The sequence below is a fragment of the Apaloderma vittatum genome, unplaced genomic scaffold (genome assembly GCF_000703405.1).
Source record: "Apaloderma vittatum isolate BGI_N311 unplaced genomic scaffold, ASM70340v1 scaffold12914, whole genome shotgun sequence".
NCBI classification, from domain to species: Eukaryota; Metazoa; Chordata; class Aves; order Trogoniformes; family Trogonidae; genus Apaloderma; species Apaloderma vittatum.
This window is the reverse complement of record NW_009714394.1, coordinates 43,025-62,936: the sequence shown is the minus strand read 5'-3', so window position 1 is coordinate 62,936 and position 19,912 is coordinate 43,025. Positions and strand designations below refer to the sequence as shown.

General features: G+C 37.4%; 1 protein-coding gene across 1 annotated transcript in view; it reads left to right on the top strand.

The window, feature by feature from the left end:
- Positions 1-19,912, top strand: part of KMT2E (lysine (K)-specific methyltransferase 2E) — a 60,870-nt gene that overhangs the window by 25,780 nt on the left and 15,178 nt on the right. The window contains 13 exon segments of the mRNA XM_009868762.1: positions 18-129; positions 456-685; positions 2,387-2,467; positions 3,495-3,553; positions 7,919-8,091; positions 9,354-9,392; positions 10,945-11,157; positions 12,401-12,531; positions 13,581-13,698; positions 13,861-13,970; positions 15,586-15,847; positions 17,198-17,296; positions 19,190-19,354. Coding sequence (XP_009867064.1) covers positions 18-129; positions 456-685; positions 2,387-2,467; positions 3,495-3,553; positions 7,919-8,091; positions 9,354-9,392; positions 10,945-11,157; positions 12,401-12,531; positions 13,581-13,698; positions 13,861-13,970; positions 15,586-15,847; positions 17,198-17,296; positions 19,190-19,354 — 1,792 coding nt within the window.

The window sequence follows — 19,912 nt, the reverse complement described above, 5'->3', positions numbered from 1 at the left end:
GTCTTTTTCCCTTGCAGACCAGAATCTGTAGAAGCTAGCCCTGTGGTAGTTGAAAAATCGAACAGTTATCCGCACCAGTTGTATACCAGCAGCTCGCATTCACACAGTTACATTGGTTTGCCCTATGCAGTAAGTTTCATGCTAAATATTCTCTATAAAATAGAGTTAGTAAAATCTACTGGTTTTAACTGGAAAAAATGGTTCGTGTTTACATCTTAATATCATATAGGGGGTTGGGTAAGTTGACTAAAGATGGTTGATTAGAAGCAGAATACAGAATGTAGTGCACATATATGTAAAATATAATTGAGAAGATAGAAGATAAGGACGACTAGTTACTGAAAAGTAACAAGTCTCTAAAGTTTCTTACAAATTCAATTCTTACACCTTGGCATAAGTAACTATCAGTGTATGAACATTTAAGAGCTATGATTTATTTTTCAACAAAAATCTAGGACCATAACTATGGTGCTCGGCCTCCTCCAACGCCTCCAGCTTCTCCTCCTCCATCAGTTCTTATAAGCAAGAATGAAGTAGGCATATTTACCACTCCCAACTTTGATGAAACCTCCAGTGCTACTACCATCAGCACGTCAGAGGATGGAAGCTATGGAACCGATATTACCAGATGCATTTGTGGCTTTACACATGATGATGGATATATGATCTGTTGTGACAAATGCAGGTAATAAATATTCAATTGATTTAAAAGGTAAAAATCACTTAAAACTTCAAGTTGCACTGAAAGTAAGTGTAACTACATGGTGTTTTAATTATGTTGTGTCATAGGAAATTTCCTTCCATCAAAATAGTGTTTGAAGATTGTGTGGTTTTCTAATAGGCAAGGTAGTGGCTTAAGGCCAGTGGGTATTTTATACTTTATTCTGGTCTGTCTTGACTACTCATAGTAATCTGTTCATGCTTTTACTTGTGCTTTGGTGCTTAATAAGAGTAATATTTTTCCCCTCTAGAAAGGATATCTCTTTGGTATTTTGTCCAAGTTATTTTTTAGTATGGTGAAATAAAGACCTAGGGATTGATTCTTAATCTGCATGTGCTGACTAGGGAAGCATATTGGTAAATTACATGTATGCATATCAAGTAACTTGCAGCAGGTGAAATAATCTGAAAGAAACTTCTCAAATACTGGTTTCTCTGTGCATGATCTTTCTGATAAGAGCTCTTTAGTTTCAAAGGACACATATTTAAGAATTTTCATAACTATGGAAAGACTAACCTAGATAGATTCCTAGTGAAGAAGCTGAAGTTTAATGTTTAAATTCCTGTGTTAATGCTCAAGGATGTATTTGATCATAGTAAAATAAATGGGTGCTGTTAAATACTTGGACATGGAAAAATTAGCTTATAATTTTAGAGCTGATAGCAGGAGAAGACAGATTTCACATTTCTGGAGTTAGTCTCTTTTTATATTCAATATGCTTATACACTTCTGAGTTTATTAGACTGTTTCTAAAATGATTGTTATGGCTAATTAAAACATTAATTTGAGCTCTGTTCTTTTACCTGTTTATGTAACAAGCTTGTTACTAATTTTTTTTTGTGATCCTCGATTCTGATAACCTTTTTCCTTATTTTGAAATGTTTTTTCTGCAGTGGAGCTGTAGGCAGTCATGTTAGGTAGAGTATGCTTCTTTGGAAGAAGAGATTCTCTGTGAGGATTTGGAGAGATCTGTGATAAATTCACAAGTGGGAAGATAACGATTTTTGTGTCCCAGTTCCTTCTAGCAGTGAGGGGATGAGCATAAACTACTGTCCTAGGTTAGCCTTCAGTCTAGCAAGCAGCCTCTCTTCCCTGACTGTGGGAAGCAGTTGAAGCTCTTCCAGTGCTGCACAGCAGTGCTGCCAATCATTTGTGGTGTGTGTATGAAAACATATTTGTATTTCTATTAAAATAAGTAAGTAAATAAACCCATATATTTGTATGTACATTTTTACACAGAAAAATAAAAAAATATGTATTTATTAAAGGAAATTGAATCTTTTTGTTTAAAAAGATAACTCCTGCTACTATGTAGAGCATAAGGGTATTTGTCTGTCTTGTTCTCTATTGTGATAATTTACCATTTTTTATTTCCAGTGTTAGAGAAAAAAAATCCAAGAGGGAAAATGAGTCTAAAGAAGCAGAGAGACACCGGGAGACAGCCACAAGATTGAAGTTACAGTGATCAATGGAATAGAAAATCAGCTAGTGGAGTGGTGGCGAAGACAGTGATTGAGAGATAGTTTTAGGCAGTATTCAATCTGAGTAAAGATTATGATGAACACAAGAATGGCTCTGTCTCTCTGTTTGTGTGTGTGTATATTATGCACAGAATTAAAAAATGTATTTAAAATAAACTTGAGTTTTGTTTTGTTTTTTTTAAAGTGTCTGGCAGCACATTGACTGTATGGGAATTGACAGGCAGCATATTCCTGACATATATCTGTGTGAACGTTGTCAGCCAAGGTGAGTAGTTTGGTTTGAACTTTAAGCTAGATGAAGTAGCATGTGTGAAAAGAGGAGATACTGGAACAGCCCAATCCAGCCCAACTGATAAAACACAGGTTATGCAGTATAATCCTAACAATTCTGATTAAAGGAGCTGCGTTTCTGATGCAGATGATCTTAGCAGTCTCCATTCCCTTGTTCACAGTAGTCATAGTTGCACTCACTAGGCAGCTGGGATAAACCCTGGAAACGCTTATCAAACTAGCACTGATTCCTGCATCCTTTCTCAGGCTGACCTGACATAGACATTTCATTCCATATTTTGATTTCGTGGCTCTCAGATGTGGAGAATCCATAACAGCAGTCAGCTGCCCCACCAGTATTTCTCAGTGGCTTTTATTTTCATGGCTCCGTTCCAAAATGCTGCAGTACTCGAAGGATTCCTTACTCTGGAATGAGTATTTGTATGCCCGCCCCTCTCCCCAAATTTCAGGTCTTACAACATGACATGGAGGGCTTTCTGTTCCAACTTTGTGGAAGGATGTTACACCTTCCTGTCATTGTAGTTGTCTGTGATGTGGAGTATAAAATGCAATTAGTTATGCTGGAGATTGTTAATTAAACACTGAGTAAAAGACGTGTTCAGAATATTTTAATAGTTCTTTTATTCCTCAGAAGCATTTTGCACCTTATCATAGAATATTTGTTCTATAGCACAAAATATTACTGTAATACTGTATTGTGACGATTGTTTTGGAGAATCTGCAGGAAAATGCTTTAATGCCTGCTTACCTGTAATCTTTGTACCAACTCTCAGTCTTTCTGAGGTACTAAGTGTCGCTACATTTCAGGTGATTTGGGTACTTGTGTCTGTGTTGCATAAAAATGGTTTGGAAACCTGCACAATGGATGTTTTTCTATGATGTAAACATTCAGCTAGTTTACCGTTTAGTCTGTAACGGTCAATGGAAGATGGCAACTGTGAAAAGGTCTTTTGATACCTAAGTGTGGAGAATGGAATAAAATGTAAATTTTTTTATTTCAGGAGTTTAGATAAAGAAAGGGCAGTGCTGTTGCAACGAAGGAAAAGGGAAAATATGTCAGGTGAGTGAAACTTACTTCATAACCTTTACTACAGAAGAATAATTAAGTATATATCAAGTTTATAGATAAAAGACCGTATACACAGTTCATGCAATTTTGATAGCTCTCGGCATTGAAGGTTCAGCAAGTGAATGCTTGTTACTATGATAACATTGTATCAGAATTGTTGCAGTTCTGTGGTGTTTTATTAAATATCACCACTGCCTTTTCCTTTATCAGTATGGAATAATTCAATCTGAACATTGTTAAAGTTTCATAATAATGAGTATAGCTTTTATAGTAATTGGAGTACTTTGAGTAAGCTACCAAAGGCAAGATGGAAAAGTTGCACGTTTCTTCTGCCATAATAGAGGCTTATTAAGTCTGCTTTCTTTTGGAAAAAATATTTCATGGCTCTCTCGGTTTTTCTTCCGTAGTGTAGACTACTCATATCCTCATATTAGTCTCTAAAAACTGTTCCATTGCAGGTGATACTCCTGTCTCCAAGAATTACGTAATTCAAACGTAAAGCGGTCTATCATAGTTGTGACAGGGAATGCTAATTCTGAGTTGTTGGCTGTAGATTAGTGCGTGTGTATTGGTATGGTTTTGAGTTTGTTTTGACAATTAGAAAAATTGCTAAACTCCGGTGATAAAAATACTTGATGTTTTAAGGGGTTTTTTGGCCTTTGATAACTAGATGAGGCTTGTAGTGCAAGTAACTTTCAGTCTCTGTTTTGTGAAATGGGCTCACCTACCATTTACAGAATTTCAAAATTCAGCCGGCCTCACTTGTCAGGAGTTCTGTCCAGCCATTACCAAATTGTGTCATGGGTTTCTTGAGTGACAGATGAGACTTTCAAGCTCTATGAGAAAAGTCATAATTTGAGAGCAAGTCAGCATCCTAAACTTTACATGGTTTACTTTCAAATCATGTCTCTGAAGTCCTGGGGAATGTGCGAGTGTGTGTGTGTGTGTTAGGATTTCCTTAAAAAGTGTCCTGTAGATAAGGTCATGCTGCCTATTTCATATGCTGAAGTGTGGGACATGGCCTAGAAGTGTGTGCGGCTTAATACCGCTCCTCGATGGCGGTGACACTTTCTGCTGTCCAGTGCTGAGCTGCCTTAAGTCACTTAAAGACGTTAATGACTTATTTAGAACACCACAATTTTTTTTTCCACTTTATCTGTTTCCATTGTAACGAAACCAAAACTTGCTTTGTAAAGTTTGGGTTGACCTGATAGACAGTGCGGATTTTTTTTTAGAATTGAAAATTAGTTTTTGCTGATTCTGTTAAACAATAGAACAGGTACATTTATAATTCATTTAGAGCTAATGAGTTCACTAATACTGTGAGAATGAACTTGAATTTATATACAGGATAGGGGAAGTTGACAGTCCATTTAAGTCATCAGTGGGGCTAACAATGCCAAGGTCGCAGGTTCAATTCCCATTCGGTCCCCATACGTTGCCTGACCTAGTCGACAGGTGGCGTCCCTGGCGGCAGGGAGGCTGGATTAAAATGATCTCTAAGGTCCCTTCCAGCCTAGGCCATTCTGTGATTCTGTGATCTTTCTAAATCTCTTGGTATTTGCAGCCAGACTACCTGGTTATTTACTGTAAACTTAAGGGAAGAGAGAAAGTCAGAATCTTGGCAGGAGCTTTACCTTTGAAGTTAGTGTTCAGCCCTCCTTGATCCCAGTGAGCAGTCTTTTACATGTGTACTATGCGTTCAGCAGAAAATTTTAAGCATCAAAACAGAGTAAAACCAAAGAGAAAATATGATCCTGTTAAAGACTCAGTTTAAGTTAATTACTGTGATTTGTAATATGTAACTTGAAGTTAATGTATGCTTACATCTCTAGTTAATTTTCATATAGCCAATGTGTTTCTTTGGCTAAATGCACTTTCTGTATGTTTATTGATAACTACATGGTTCAGTCAGACTTTTATGAATTCTGAGTATGAACTGTCTACTGTAAGACATTAGTAAAAATGGCCAATTTTCATAGATATTCCAAGTAGGTAAAGCAAAAGTGCACATCAACTTGAATATATCTATTTAATGTTTTCAGTATTAAACAGCACCAGAGTGTTACTTGTAACTTAATAATCATTGTAGGTGTTTGATTAAGTGTAAGATTGCATTATTTGGATATTCTTTGAGTGAGTACATGTTTAGGGCTTTTTTTTTTTTTAGGCTTATGCATAATACGGGTTTTAATTTAGATATGAGAATACTTCGCAGTACAACATTTTTTATTATAAGGGTTTCAAAAGAGTTGCTGTTTTAGCCATGTTGCGTCAGTGCCGAGCAGTGGGGAACAAGTAGTAGACCAGTTGGTTTGCCTCAAGAAAAGAGCTTTTAAGTAAACATTTCACATGATACAAAATGTGATGAGAGTCTTAAACTTGTATGTGTAACTACACATTTTTTTCCTTGCAATATTTATAGCCTGTTGTTCTGGGGCCTCTTTTTGAACGTGGTAGTGTTGGTTTTGTTGTTCTGGTATTAAAGTGTAATTCTGATGCAGACTCCTGTGCATTGGATTGCTTACTGTGGTTCAGTGGATGGAACGCTTCTGTTAAGCCCCATGTTGCTTGTATCCTGGACACTGGGTTTGAGTTTTGGTTGGTTCAGGGTTTTTTGTTTTTTAAGATACAGTTTCTAGATGTGTAACTTGGTCAAGGGTGTAGCTTTAAGCTATCTGGTTCTGAAATTGGTGCTGATGAAATCACTTGCTGCTTACGGGAGAATGAGTCTGGGCCTGTAACTTGTGAAGTTCAGAGAGTTTGTATCTTGCCTTCCAAGATGCAAAATTTTTCCCTAGTGTGCTTCACGATGGCTGTTTAAAGCGAAAGCAGGTTATGTAGGTTAGGAAGGAGTGTCTCAAAACAACTCTGTGTAATTACATGTTTGGTTGAGGTAATTATTCTTTACAGTAAGTTAGGGCACAGTGCAGACAACAATATTGAAATGTTGCTTCTGAAAAGAAGACTGTTTTTTGAGGTTGGGGGATGTGTTTCGCTGTGACATATAATGATTCTCTACGTACTGGTGCGTGAACTGGAGACATTGACAATTTCAAGAGGACCTTGGATTTTCATTTCTTAATCATTGGTTATTATGCTATTCGTTCTTTTTTGATAAGATGTTTTTTCTTTGTGTTGTTTTCATGCTAGTTCAGAAAACAGTCCCGGCAGAAATACAAACAAATTTGGAGAACATCACTAGTTCCTAATATATAAAGCACAATTATGTGCCTAATAAATTGTTCAAAAGAAAAAAAACAAGATGGTAAAATTGGATTGCTTACTATGCACAGAAGAATCCTGTTAAGGAATGTTGTGAGCAAGAAAAATCCGGAGTAACCAGTAGCTGGAGTTCTTTATTTAGTAAAGAAGGTTTCAAGAATTAGGACTGTCGAGTGCACTGATTAAGACAACATCCTTCTGAGCTCCTTTGTAAAGCTTGCCTCTATGCAATTGCAGAAAAAGTCTTGCTTAGTGTGAAGTTTGTTTATCGAAGGCAGAATATTTGGAAAAGCTGCTAAAATCGGAGAAGTCTGTACTGAGCACATGTGAACAGCAGTCTCCTGTCTGTGTGCACCATCTCTCTTCCAGTCCTCCCCTTACTTCACAGCCTTTCATCCTGACAGAACTAGGGTAATCCTGTTTCAGGTCAGGAAACGTATTTGTCTGACATAAATGCTGATGTATGCTAAATTTCAGGCTTTGGCTTCTAGGTCTGCGGGTGCGCAGCACAGAGAGAAAATATCTGTCAGCTTGTGTATGATCTTGTTTTAACGAGTAAAATAGACTTCCCTTTTCTCTTCCCTGAGTAGCAGAGTGTTATTGTTAGGGGATTTTGAGGAGAGAAGACTTTAGCCTAAATTGACATATTTACCCTGAGAAAGGCACTTGACACTGCAGATTGCAGCTTTAATAGTTGATTACGACTTACATGTGACTGATTAATAGGGCTTCACAAGAAATGCTGGACAGTCATTAATTGTAATCCCCTCTAGAGTAGTCATCTGAGGGAATCCTAAAGCCATATTACAAGTAAAAGCCACATATAAAGTGAATGAGTTAACAAATAGTTTGGGTTTGTTTGGTTTTTTCTTTTTTGCGGGTTTTGTTCTGATTCTAATTTTGCTTATAATGGAATATTACTTCTTACCTGGCATTACAAACATCTGTTAATTACCAGCTTCTCATTGGTCATTCATTTTTGTGCTGTTGCAACTGGTGGTGAATTTTGCATGTGAGTGCTTGAAGCATTTGTCAGTAAGCATTTTTGTTTTTTAAAAGCAAGTGCAAAGTAACCAGTGAATGTTCTTTCTACAGTATTTGATTGTTTACAGAATGTTCTTTTATTTAAAGATGGGGATACCAGTGCAACAGAGAGTGGTGATGAGGTTCCTGTGGAACTCTATACTGCTTTTCAGCATACACCAACTACAATTACTTTGACTGCTACAAGAGTTACAAAAGTCAACGATAAGAAAAGGAAAAAAAGTGGAGAGAAAGAACAGAACATAGCAAAATGTAAAAAAGTAAGTGAATGTGATTTCTCTTTCTATAGTTCTATATTATAAATTACAGCTATGTGACATCTCCTACCATGAGACAATGGCTGTAAAAATCAGACTGTTGTTACTAATAGAATTTTAATATGTGGATTTAGCTTAAAATGTAATATTCTACAGCTAGTGATGCAGTCTTCCTTGCCTCTCCTCTGCTCTTAATTCAAGTTAATAAGTACTAGATGTGAAAATTCAGTATTATAATTGAGACAGAATTTGTAAGGAGCAGTTGCATTTACTGGAGTACTTGATGTAGAGGTGGGACAGAATGAACTTTGGATGCTGAAATAAATTCTATGTCTGAAAGTCTTCAGTTGTGCTCTTTTAAGTTCAGAAATGTTTGATGTCAGTTGTCCTGATGTGACTTCATATTCATTTGTTTGGGTTGAAATTGTGTGTAAGTGTGATGTCAGAAAGTTAGCCACTAAACTACTTTAGTAAACAGGGTGTTGACATTGTACTGTTCAGCTACAGGTGTAAACAATATATGTGAAGACAGAATATCTATGTGAAGAAGTACAGTATATAGAATAGTATATAGAAGTTCCTTTCTGCAGTTCAGTTTCACTGGCTTGATGAAAATTTTGCCATTTAAAACTTGGGAGTCAGAATGTGCTATTGGTACCTCTTTGGAAATCTTGGGTAAAATGTTTCCTTTTGAGTTACTTGGTTCTGTATACAAACATAGTGAAAATAAATCGACTGCCATGTGTTCTTGTGTTACTTCCCAACATTGTGTGAGATGATTTAAAGAATGAGAATTTGTTGTAGAATGACAGACTTCTTTCAGAAGTAAACGTTCTAGGACATCTGTGACACATGCTTACCCCCCTACCCTCTTTCTGCAAGTAGTGCAGTGAAGGAACTGGGCAATTGTCAGGTTTACCTGGTGAGTCTGGAGTGTTCCATATGTAACTTTTCAGTTACTTTGCCTTGAATTCTGAAATTCTAGACTCATGTTGTAATATGGGACAAAGGTAGGGGTACCTGGACTGCCAGCTCTCTGACATCCCATATGCACTTAGCTTGAAATGTTGAATTGTCTTTTCACATACATTCTGTGAGATGCAACCTGCTGCCTTCTTGAAATTTCAATGTAGTTTTTTCTGTTGTCATTCTCTTGGTCCACATGGAAAAGCTGTTAATTTGTTAATAGATTTATTTTTTTTTTTAATTCCTTGAGAGATTTTTTTATTTCCTCCAGATAACATAAATGTGTAATTTTGTTTCAGGCATTTCGAGAAGGGTCCAGGAAATCTTCACGAGTAAAGGTAATGTGATTTTGTTTGTGTTTTGTTTTACACCTTAATTGTACTTACTTTAAATAATACGAAGCATTAAGAGTACAATTGGGGCTGTACATTAAGCACAGAAATATTCTTGATACCTCATGCACCACATAGCAATTTTGCTGAAATAGTGTAGTGTAGGTTTTTATTCTGAGAATACTTGGTTTTCCAAGAGCCGGGGGAGGAATTGTGGCTCGTTTGTGCTAGACAAGGGAGCCAAGGTTAGTCCCAAGCTGATTTGAACTTAGTAGCTCCAGCTTTTCATACTTCTAAGCAGCATAAGACTGACATGGCTGTATTGCATTTGAAAGCTGAACTAGTGGTTCTGCTCTGTCATACCTCCATGTGTTCATCTGGTGGGGCTCTGCTGACCTAGTGCTGCCATCGTGTAAGGAATTGTGGTGGGATGTCTGCTGTGTAAGATTTAAGCATTACAGCAGTCTTTAAGTTTCCCGTGAGATAAAAATATTCATGATGTGAAAACTAGGACTTCGCCATAGTTTATTCATCCTTAGGATGTCTTAGGATACATGAAAACAAGCGGGGTACAGTTTACACTGCAGATGTATAAGATGTGACTTGCAAATAGTGAAAACAATTGGGGAAGAAAGTCTCTATTTTATGCTTTTTGAATGTGGCGTTTGTACGGTTCCATTGTGTTTTTTCATCGTTTTCTTAGCCTCACATGTTTTCTAATGCTGTTTGTGTGTATGATTCTCTTGATGCACAAAAGAAAATGTAAACGGGTAAACTGCATTGCTGTACTACTTGCTGTTTTATTAATGTTTAATAGTGTCTCTGCTCAGGTTGATAGAAAAGGGAGCGTTGGTTGGCTGCTGCTGTCCGTAAGGAGCATTGGTTGGCTGCAGCCTGGCTGCTGCTTGTGAGGTCTGGAGGTACAATGGCACTTTCTTTAAAAGTGAAAGGATCTGGCGTACTGCAAAAGAAAATTGTTTAGCCAGTAGCAGATAAGGGGAGAAGAATGACCAGTGCAAAGCCTGTAATGTTAGAGTCAAACCTTAATGTAGCAAGTGCAGGATTGGTGAAGTTTAGTAACATGGGAAGCAGGAAAAAAAAAAAGGGGAAAATCAGATCTGTGTATTACAGGATGGAAGCTGGAGTTCTTTATATTTGTGTATGTTCACAAAAGTTTGGTAGGCAGGGAGATCTGACCACCCAACTTCTGCACTCAAAGATTTTGTTATGCAGCGCGATTGTGGGAGGAAACAATGTCAGTCTCCATTTTCATCGCACCATAAAAGCTAGAGTCCCTGTTGAAGGGGGAGTGTATTCCTGAATGGGGGTGATGTTTATGAAATCATAAAATTGCCGAAAGGACAAATGTAATGCTGCTGAATTCAACTTATGCTTTTAGGTAATGCTGAATTTTATACCAGACTTCCTAAAAAACCCAAACCTTAAATCAGTGGCATGCCTTTGCCCTTCATTTTGTGTCTTGTTGTAGTCTTACTTTTTTTATTTTAATACCTTTTTCTTAGCTTCTAACGTCTGGACTCTCACTTTAATTTTTTAGGGCTCAGCTCCAGAGATTGATCCTACTGACAGTTCGAACTTTGGATGGGAAACTAAAATCAAGGCATGGATGGATCGTTATGAAGAAGCAAATAACAACCAGTACAGTGAGGGTGTCCAGAGGGAGGCACAAAAAATAGCTCTGAGATTAGGCAATGGAAATGACAAAAAAGAAGTCAGCACCAGCAATCTGATTTTCAAACCTCCAGTAGAGGTAATGAGCTGTGGTGTGTTGTGTTGTTGCATGCTGGGTTTGTGCCGTGACAAAGATAGCCTTTTAGATGCCTTTTTTTCTTTAAAAAAAGGGAGCCTTCACATTCATTTTCTGTATCTTGTCTCACCAGAACTAAGCATCAGAATTGTAACAGCTTTTTCAGAGTTTGTAATTGATTTTAATAATGTTGTATCAGCCCTGGTTAGGTTTCCATTTGCATATCAGTTCTCAAAAGTGTGTAAGGTGTTAGTCTGAAGCTGAACTTTGGATTGTCCTTAGGCTGTCTTTTGTGGTAGATGGCAAACTTTGCTGCTGTTTTCCACTCTGCGAGGAGTGTCAGGAGTAGTTACAGTAGATAGAAGCATTGAAGTTGCAATCTTTTTTTCTGCTGTGTGTATCAACTATGTTAATTATGCAGATTTTGATTAAGGTATGTCCTCATCAGTTACTTATCAGCTTAAAATCAGAGCCGTGTAACAAACCTTAGCATTTTGCAGGAGAATTTTTGAGGAGTAGTTACTGTAGCAGATTAATGGAAGCATCTTTGCTTCTTGTCCTCAAAGACCATCATGGCATATGGGACACCCTCCTTAGAGGAATATCCCTTCTTACAGAGCCTTTTGCCTACATAGAGGCTACTTCCTTTTTGATTGGCGATGGCAGTTATGAGAGGTGTGATTTCACTAATTGTCAGGGTATGTATTAGTTTTTAATTAAAAGCCATCCTTCCATCTAAAGATCTGAAAATAAATTTGGAAACTCTTAGGATTCTTTTGCATTATTTTGTCATTTTCCTGTTCTGTTCTTCCTTGACTGGATCATGAACATCCTTTTATGTCTGCATGTTTTGCTTTGTTGGAAGGAATTGAAGCCTTTTGAAAGTGTTATGCAAAACAATGCAGCAGTTCATCTTGGTAGTGATGAGAGTGAAGTGCACAAAGGGATATAGCATGTGAATTATGAGAACATGAATATGTCGGTTTTTAGCTACGTACTGGAGAACTAGGGCTAAAGCATTCCTTGAACCCCAGTTTGTAGCTACTTGGTATTGGGGGAGACAGTTGGTATTGATAGGGCGACAGTACAGTTTGATCAAATCAATGTGGAGGCTTAATCATAAAAAGGGAGGGGGTTTTAGTTCATATGGAATCATTCCGTAATTGTGAAAGCATAATATGCTGTATATAATAATGGAAAAATGGTAGAAAATTATACTTCATAAATTTATCTTATGTCTTTATAGAGTTCTGTGCAAAAAAACAAGAAAATTTTAAAAGCTGCCAAAGACTTGCCTCCTGATGCACTTATTATTGAATATAGAGGAAAGTTCATGCTGAGAGAACAATTTGAAGCTAATGGATATTTCTTCAAAAGGTTTGTTTATTCCAAATGTTTTAATAACGTAACTGTTAAAATGCTGTTTTGGCAAACTCTTGCTTCAGGTGCAAGTGAGTCTTTAGTTATCTGCTGCATTTTAGTGTTATTTGATTAAAGATAATTGCAGCCAAAATCTTGTCTCTCGCTTCTCTTCCGGTTATCAGCAGTTAGTTTCCTCTTTCTTTGTTCTTCCATGGTTACAGGATTCCTGCGTTCTCAGTTGGGTAGTTGTGCACCTTAAACCAGAGATTGGCAGGTTCTGCCATCCCAAAATAATTGAGAAGGTAATGGCAAGGACATTGTATTTTGTGAGATTTTACGTCCATCAGGCTAAGAACAGAATTGGACAGGGGTCAGCTTGGGGCCATTTTTCTGCCAGAGTTTCTCTGGTTGGTTGAGCTGCTGTGAGCGGTGCATGACCGCTGCTTTTTCCTGTGGATCATTTTGAGTGCTGCCCCTAACTGCATGGACCACCTCCTTGGGGATGGACACACCTCCTCGGGAAAATGCAAGAAGCCTGCTGGAGAACAAAGCTTTTGCTCAGTGGAGATGGCACCTGTAAAATGTGTTGACAAAGTATTTAGACGCCCCTTTTCTTCAGGAGAGAATGAGGTGATTGTGACACTGCAGGAGATAGACAGTGATGTGAAGGTGTTACTCGGTTTTTTTTTTCAGGTGGTTTTATGTGACACCTACATTTCCATCTGAGTTTCATTTTAGGACTTGCCATAAGAAAAGTTTTAAGAAAGATGAAGAATCAAAACCTTGTGTATTCTGTCTCATGCTTGCCCTGTTCCTCCTCCTCCTTTAGATCTGTGCAGAAGTAGTAACGTTCAGGGTTGTAACTCAGACTTGCAGTATTCTGAGAATACATTTGGAGAATGTACCAATTAGTCTTAAATACAAATATCTTCTCAGATTAACCCATAAATTTTGTGTATTGTGCCAAGCATCATTCATGTTACACAGGTAACTAGTGTAAAGAATGAATGATAATACAGCATCTTTAAAAATAATGAAACACTGTTTTTTTAATATTTTTTCAGGCCATACCCATTTGTTTTGTTTTATTCCAAATTCCATGGGCTAGAAATGTGTGTTGATGCAAGGACTTTTGGAAATGAAGCTCGATTCATCAGACGTTCATGCACGCCAAACGCAGAGGTGAGCATATTTACTTAGAAGTTCTCTTTTCCTTGAGTTTCCTCAACGAGTAATTTGAGCAATCTATACAATTTCTATACAGATACTGTTTTTTAAAACAAACAAACCACCAAAGAAACATCTAAAGTAATTCGTGATAATGTAATAATCTTTTGAATACAGGTGAGGCATGTAATTGAAGATGGAACAATTCATCTTTATATTTACTCCATCCATAACATTCCAAAGGGAGCAGAGATTACTATCGCATTTGATTTTGATTATGGAAATTGGTGAGTATTTGAGCATGCTGTTCTGAAATACCTCTCATGCTTATTAAGTTGTGTTGCAATTCAGAGTGGCTTGGGGGTTCTTGTATCATTCACTTCACTACCTGCTTTAATGACGCAGGCACCTTGAGCACTGTATTCGCAGTGAACGATGTGTGTGTGTGTGTGAACAGGTTTTCTTTGTTTGTATTACTGGATATCTGTTGCTGATTTCAGCAGTGTTGCAGTTACTTATAAATGATGTGGAAAATAAATTTAGGTGAATGTGAGTAAAGATGTACTATGATAATTTATTGTCTGTGGGTCACAGTGTGGGGAGAGGAGAGGGAAGAAGATCTGGAACTGTTCAGTAATGTGTTTATTTCAGAGTGTCTGTGTAGTGCAGCATCAGGCGGACAGTGTCTGTGGAATTTAGTTATAGATCATGTTTGTTTAGTATGTGATTAAAAATGATCAAATACACTGGATGCTTAGTGCCTTAGATTCTGTAACCTATTACACGTTTTCCTGAATATAACTGCTACTCTGTGGATGAACTGGGGAAAGTTCTGATAAACTGCTACCTTTATCTGCAAGCATTGTTTTGAAACGTTAAAGAAAGTAATGGATTAAGTTCCATTCACGTACATAGGAACTGTTATTCAAGCACATCTTTGAAATCTGATGGCAAAATAAGTCCTGTAAGTGATCGAGTAATGATTTCTCTTGGCTAGCAGGACATGTTTTAGGGTATAGGACCATTGTGCAGGAGCACCTACGTTAATACTGACCTTGGAAACGGAAGCATCAAAGAGCCTATTTCTCAGAAACAGCCCAACTGTTTCATGTTTTCACTTTTCTGTGACCTGCTCCCAAGTGAGTTTGGGCACAGTGCTGGGCAGATGTGCCTTTACTACTTTGGGATTGGAACTAGTTGTGCCCCTAGAGTAGTGTCTGAACTTGGGTTCAGACTAGCTCAAGGTACCTGCGACTGTTAAGTGTTGCAGACACACCTCCTGCAGTCCCTCACATGAAGACAACCTGAGAAATCGCCTGGCTGATAGGAGCTTTTTATGTAGTAGTCATGTTTGGTTTAGTACCTGCCGTTTCACAGCCTGTGTTAGTTGAATGTGTTTGAGTAACAGCTTCTACATATCCAAGCAGAACTTAAAACTGTACAAAGTGACTTTGAGTTCTTTCCAGTGTGCTCGTTCGGTAAATTCTGTCTACTGTCTTCACATAAAGCAAGAACTCTCTGCTTTCCCATGCATCTGTTAGTTTCTTTAGTGTGGTGGTTCTATTTCTGCGCAGGATATACTAAGGCTTTACATGTCGTCTGTTCTTTAAGCAAATACTAACCTTGAATTTAGAAATACTCCATGTGGCAAACAGCCACGAATTCCATGTTTCAAACGGCCACAAATTCCACTAACCAGTAGGTGAAGATTTTTGTTTTTTTTAAAATTGTAGCAATGTTGTATATTTTGGTGAAAATTTGAATCAACTATTTTTAATACGTTTGGGTTGTGTCATAGCAGGTGTTTAATGTGAAATGTATCGGCTTATATGATTTAGTATTGAAAAGTCTCATTGTCGTGCAGCCTGATTAAAACACCTTCTTGCTTTTTATTACTTTTAGTAAATACAAAGTGGATTGTGCCTGCCTCAAAGAAAATCCTGAATGTCCAGTTCTTAGACGTTCTGAGCCTACAGAAAACATCAATACTGGATATGAAACAAGAAGGAAAAAGGGAAAGAAAGAGAAAGATATTTCAAGAGAAAAGGAAACTCAAAATCAGAACATCACATTGGATTGTGAGGGAGCAGCTGCCAAAATGAAAATCGCAGATAATAAACAGAGGAAGCTCTCTCCCCTCAGGCTGTCCATTTCAAATAATCAGGTATTGACACAAAGATGATCAGAAAGAAAAGCTTTTAAACACCAGTACTCTCTTGTGGTAGTTACTAAAGGAATTTTAAGAGGTCACTGAAAAGGGGCGTGGAGACTTGTGAAAACCCCAGATTGATGGATAAGCTGTTCAGAATTTTTTATAGTATTCTCTGTTTTCCTTAGTATTTGGTTGTATTTAAAGGCACATTGATTCCCATACCAGTTTTAACTCTACGTTTTCACTCTGAATTTCTTTGTGGTTCTCAAATGTGAAAGCCTCATGTCATGCTTTCAGGAGCTCCCTGTCCACCCTGACCTGTCTTCTGGTTAGTTGCATGTGTCACTGAGGAGCGAAGTGTTGTAAACAGACCAAGAAGTAGCCCTGCTCCTGTACAAGACTTCAGTCCAGCATAAGAAGTATTGGCTGCAGCTCTGTGTTTAATAGAGCTCTGCAGGTCCATTAAATAGAGTTTGGGTGGTTGGGTGGAGGAAGTGGAAGAGAGGGTAACAGGTGGATAATACGGTAAATGTACCTGGTAGTATGCGATAGTAGTCAATTTTAAATTAGCCTTTTTTTAATATGTCAGTTTGAGAGAACTAGCATGTGAGATCTGTGAGATTAATTACTAACTTAATTTTGCAGAGCAACTGTTAAAGATAGCCATCTGCTCACGTTAAATGCTTCTCTTAGTAACTTTTCTTTCATTTGGGGGTCGTGTGGTTTGGTGTTTTGTTTTTTTTTCCGCCCCCCGGCTTATATGATGGATTTTGATGATGACTTAGGGGTGGGGAAAAAGGAGTTATTTTGAGAGGCAACCATTGCCTAGTTATTTTAGCATCACTTAGGAGCGAAGGAAATAAGGTAAAAATGAGCATATTGGCCCCCAGTTTTCATAAGCTGATCAAACTGGTCTGAGGTTTTAGTAGCTAAATAGTTTAAAAATTCTTGGAAGTCTGGAAGCTATAGCCTATGACTGTTAAAAATTATCATCTCCAGAGAGAAAACATTTAAACTTTTTCACCTTACGTGATTTTTTTCTCTGTGTATGTTGTTTTTAATAGGTAATCACTGGTATTTGGAACCTTCTCCTGAGCTTTTTGCGTAATATATTGAACAATCACAGGAGAACTTGATTTGTATTCAAAACTGAACTTAAAACAGTAGTAATGGTGAAAAGAATAGGTCTGTATGTAAACACGGAAGCCAGTCAATTGCAGCTTTTGGGTTTTTTTAGATTTTTGTCTCAGTTTATTGGTTTGATTACTTTTGATATAATGATCTGAGAATTCTTAGTTCTCTGTAGCTTTAAGTTTTCAAAAGTCATAGAGCTTCTGTAAAGCAGTCCTTCCCCTCTTTCAGGAGCCAGATTTTATTGATGATATAGAAGAAAAAACTCCCATTAGCAATGAAGTAGAAATGGAATCGGAGGAGCAGATTGCAGAAAGGAAAAGGAAGATGGTAAGTTAAGAAGCAAGTAGCTGCCTAAAGTTGTCACTAAGACTTTGTGACGCCTCCTCTTGCCATGCTCGTTGCGGCCCTTTTTGCAGGCTTGTAGAATCTGAGCCAGTAGGGAGTCAGATACTTACAGGAGTGTCAACTTGAAATGGTTTGCTGTTTGAGAGCGTTGCATCTGGCTTACTCCTTTCTGATAAAAACCTGCTTTTATTTTCAAACATATATATTTTTAATTGCTTTTGAAAAAGACATTGTAGAAATGATCTGGATTTTATTTTCTTCATGCTTTATTATTGCTTGTTATTTGTAATGGCAATTTTTCTAGATAGCATCGGGAGTCAGGATATTAGGTTGACTAACTATTTTTTTTGAGTTCCTCGCAAAGCTACAGAAATCCTAATTTCCAGAGGTTGGTACAACAGTGTTAGAAAAACTGGCATTTTAAAATTCTTTTTTTGTTAGGCATTCAGAACGTGAGATAATTGAAATTTCTAGTTACGTCAAAATCTTGGCCAGGTTGTATAACAAAACACTAATATTTGGACCTTAAATTTTATTGTTCGTGCTCACAGAACTTGTGGTAGGTGGAGTTCAAAGTGGCACCAAAACTGCCTGCATCTGCCCAGCCATTTAAAAAAGACAATAAAAGGGGATGTGGTGTACATTCCTTTTGGTCAGTAATTCCTACAACTCTGTCAGTAGCAAAACTGATGACACCTTGTGTTTGTTAGACATGAGAGAACAAAATCGGCTCAGGTAAAATCTGGGATTTTTTAATACAAAATCTGAAGAATGACAGCATGAGCTCTAATTTTAACATGCAACAGTATCTTGTCACACTTTAGAAGAATGATTCTCGTTGATAACACTGTTGGATGTATATTGGTTTTGCTCCAGAGGATATGCTGGCATTTTTTGGTTGGTGGTTTAGTTCTGTTTGTTTCCTCCATGTCTTTGTTTTGTTTTGGGGAGGGTCACTTTTACATTTGTATTCTTACTAAAGCAAAGCTCTCTGAGAAATTTAAGAGTTGCTGTAGCATTAAGAGTAGTACTCTAATAGTTGGTACTCTAGCTCCAGTAGGAGGATTGCAAATAGCTGCAAGTTCGCCTGCTTTACTGAGCAGAGGCGCAACAAAATTGGGTTCCTCATTCACTCATATGAGCAATATATTTGCAGATATTCTTTCTTTGATGAAAGCACATTGTTGCTATCAATGCACTGTTGAGCAGCAGGCATTTATAGAAAACCTCCCCCAAAAGTTTGTTATAGAAGCCCCCAATTCTACCACATCTGTGTTGTGTTAAGCAGAGCTCTGTACATGTGGAAGGATCTGCCTGCTAGAGCCTACGGCACTAGGGTATCAATTATCAATAAATGGAACATTTAACTTATTTTGAAATAGTGATTCTTGGATGTTAATTGTACATTTTGATGTAGTTTGTGACAGTTGAAAGATTGGGTCGGAGAGTGATAGAGCTTTCTCTTGTTGTTCCGTAGATGTATTAGTATTTCATATATTTCTGGTCATTAGTTGTTTTTAAATACTTCACATGCAAGGAAGTCACTCAGAGCTGTGTATTCTTTTTATGCTCATAGGTGAGTGATTTACTAGTAAATCACAGGTTTTAGCAAGTTTTAAATCCAAAGAAGGGATTCCTGTTCTTGTGTGTCATGTTGGTAGGAATGCAGGCCTTTCTTCAGACATCTGTAATGATTGACAGACATAGTAGCATCTCCCTTTCCTCTGAGCTTCTCTGAAATTGAGCTCTATGTCAGCTTAACATAACATGGAATGTGTTCTGAAGTGCTAAAAAAAAAAAAGTATTTGTTCACATACTTGCATATATGAAAGACTGTGACTGAAAGTTGATCATGATTATTATTAAATCTTTCAGACAAGAGAAGAACGAAAAATGGAAGCTATCCTACAAGCTTTTGCCAGACTAGAAAAAAGAGAAAAAAGAAGAGAACAGGCTTTGGAAAGAATCAGCACAGCAAAAACTGAGGTTAAATCAGAATGCAAGGAAGCACAGATTATCAACGACACTGAGTTTATTCAGGTAGTTATCTGGAAGTTTAAAATAAAGTTGGCTTTTAACATGGCTGTTGAGCTACACTTCATGATGTATAAAATTTTTTTTTTCCCTCTGAACTCAAATATGTTTTACCAAAATCTAAGTAGTTCTTAGACATCCCTATCTTATGTATGCTTTTGATTTCTTTATTTTGAGAAAATGTGTAGAATTTGCTGATGAGGAATTCCAGTTATATTAATCTATGAAAATGTGCACACTGCCCCCAGCTGTGTAGTTCAGTCTCTGTAGTGCAGGATAGGAGGTGTTTACTGATGCTGACTTCAGCCAAGGGCTTTCCTTTGGCACCCTCTAACCGATGGAGAACAGCCTGCTTCTTCAGTGGGTTGTTCAGGAACAGGTTATAATCCTCTCTTTTAAGGGTAAGGAATTATTAAGGCGTAGTTTGTTCTGAGTTCTTGCAGGTGATATTTGATGTTTTGTAAACAATTTTTTACTTTATTGTTGCTTGATGCTGGCATGGCTCGTACCTTGCAAATACTCCTACAGGTTCCTCAGTTGAGGTTGTTTCCCAGGATAATTTCT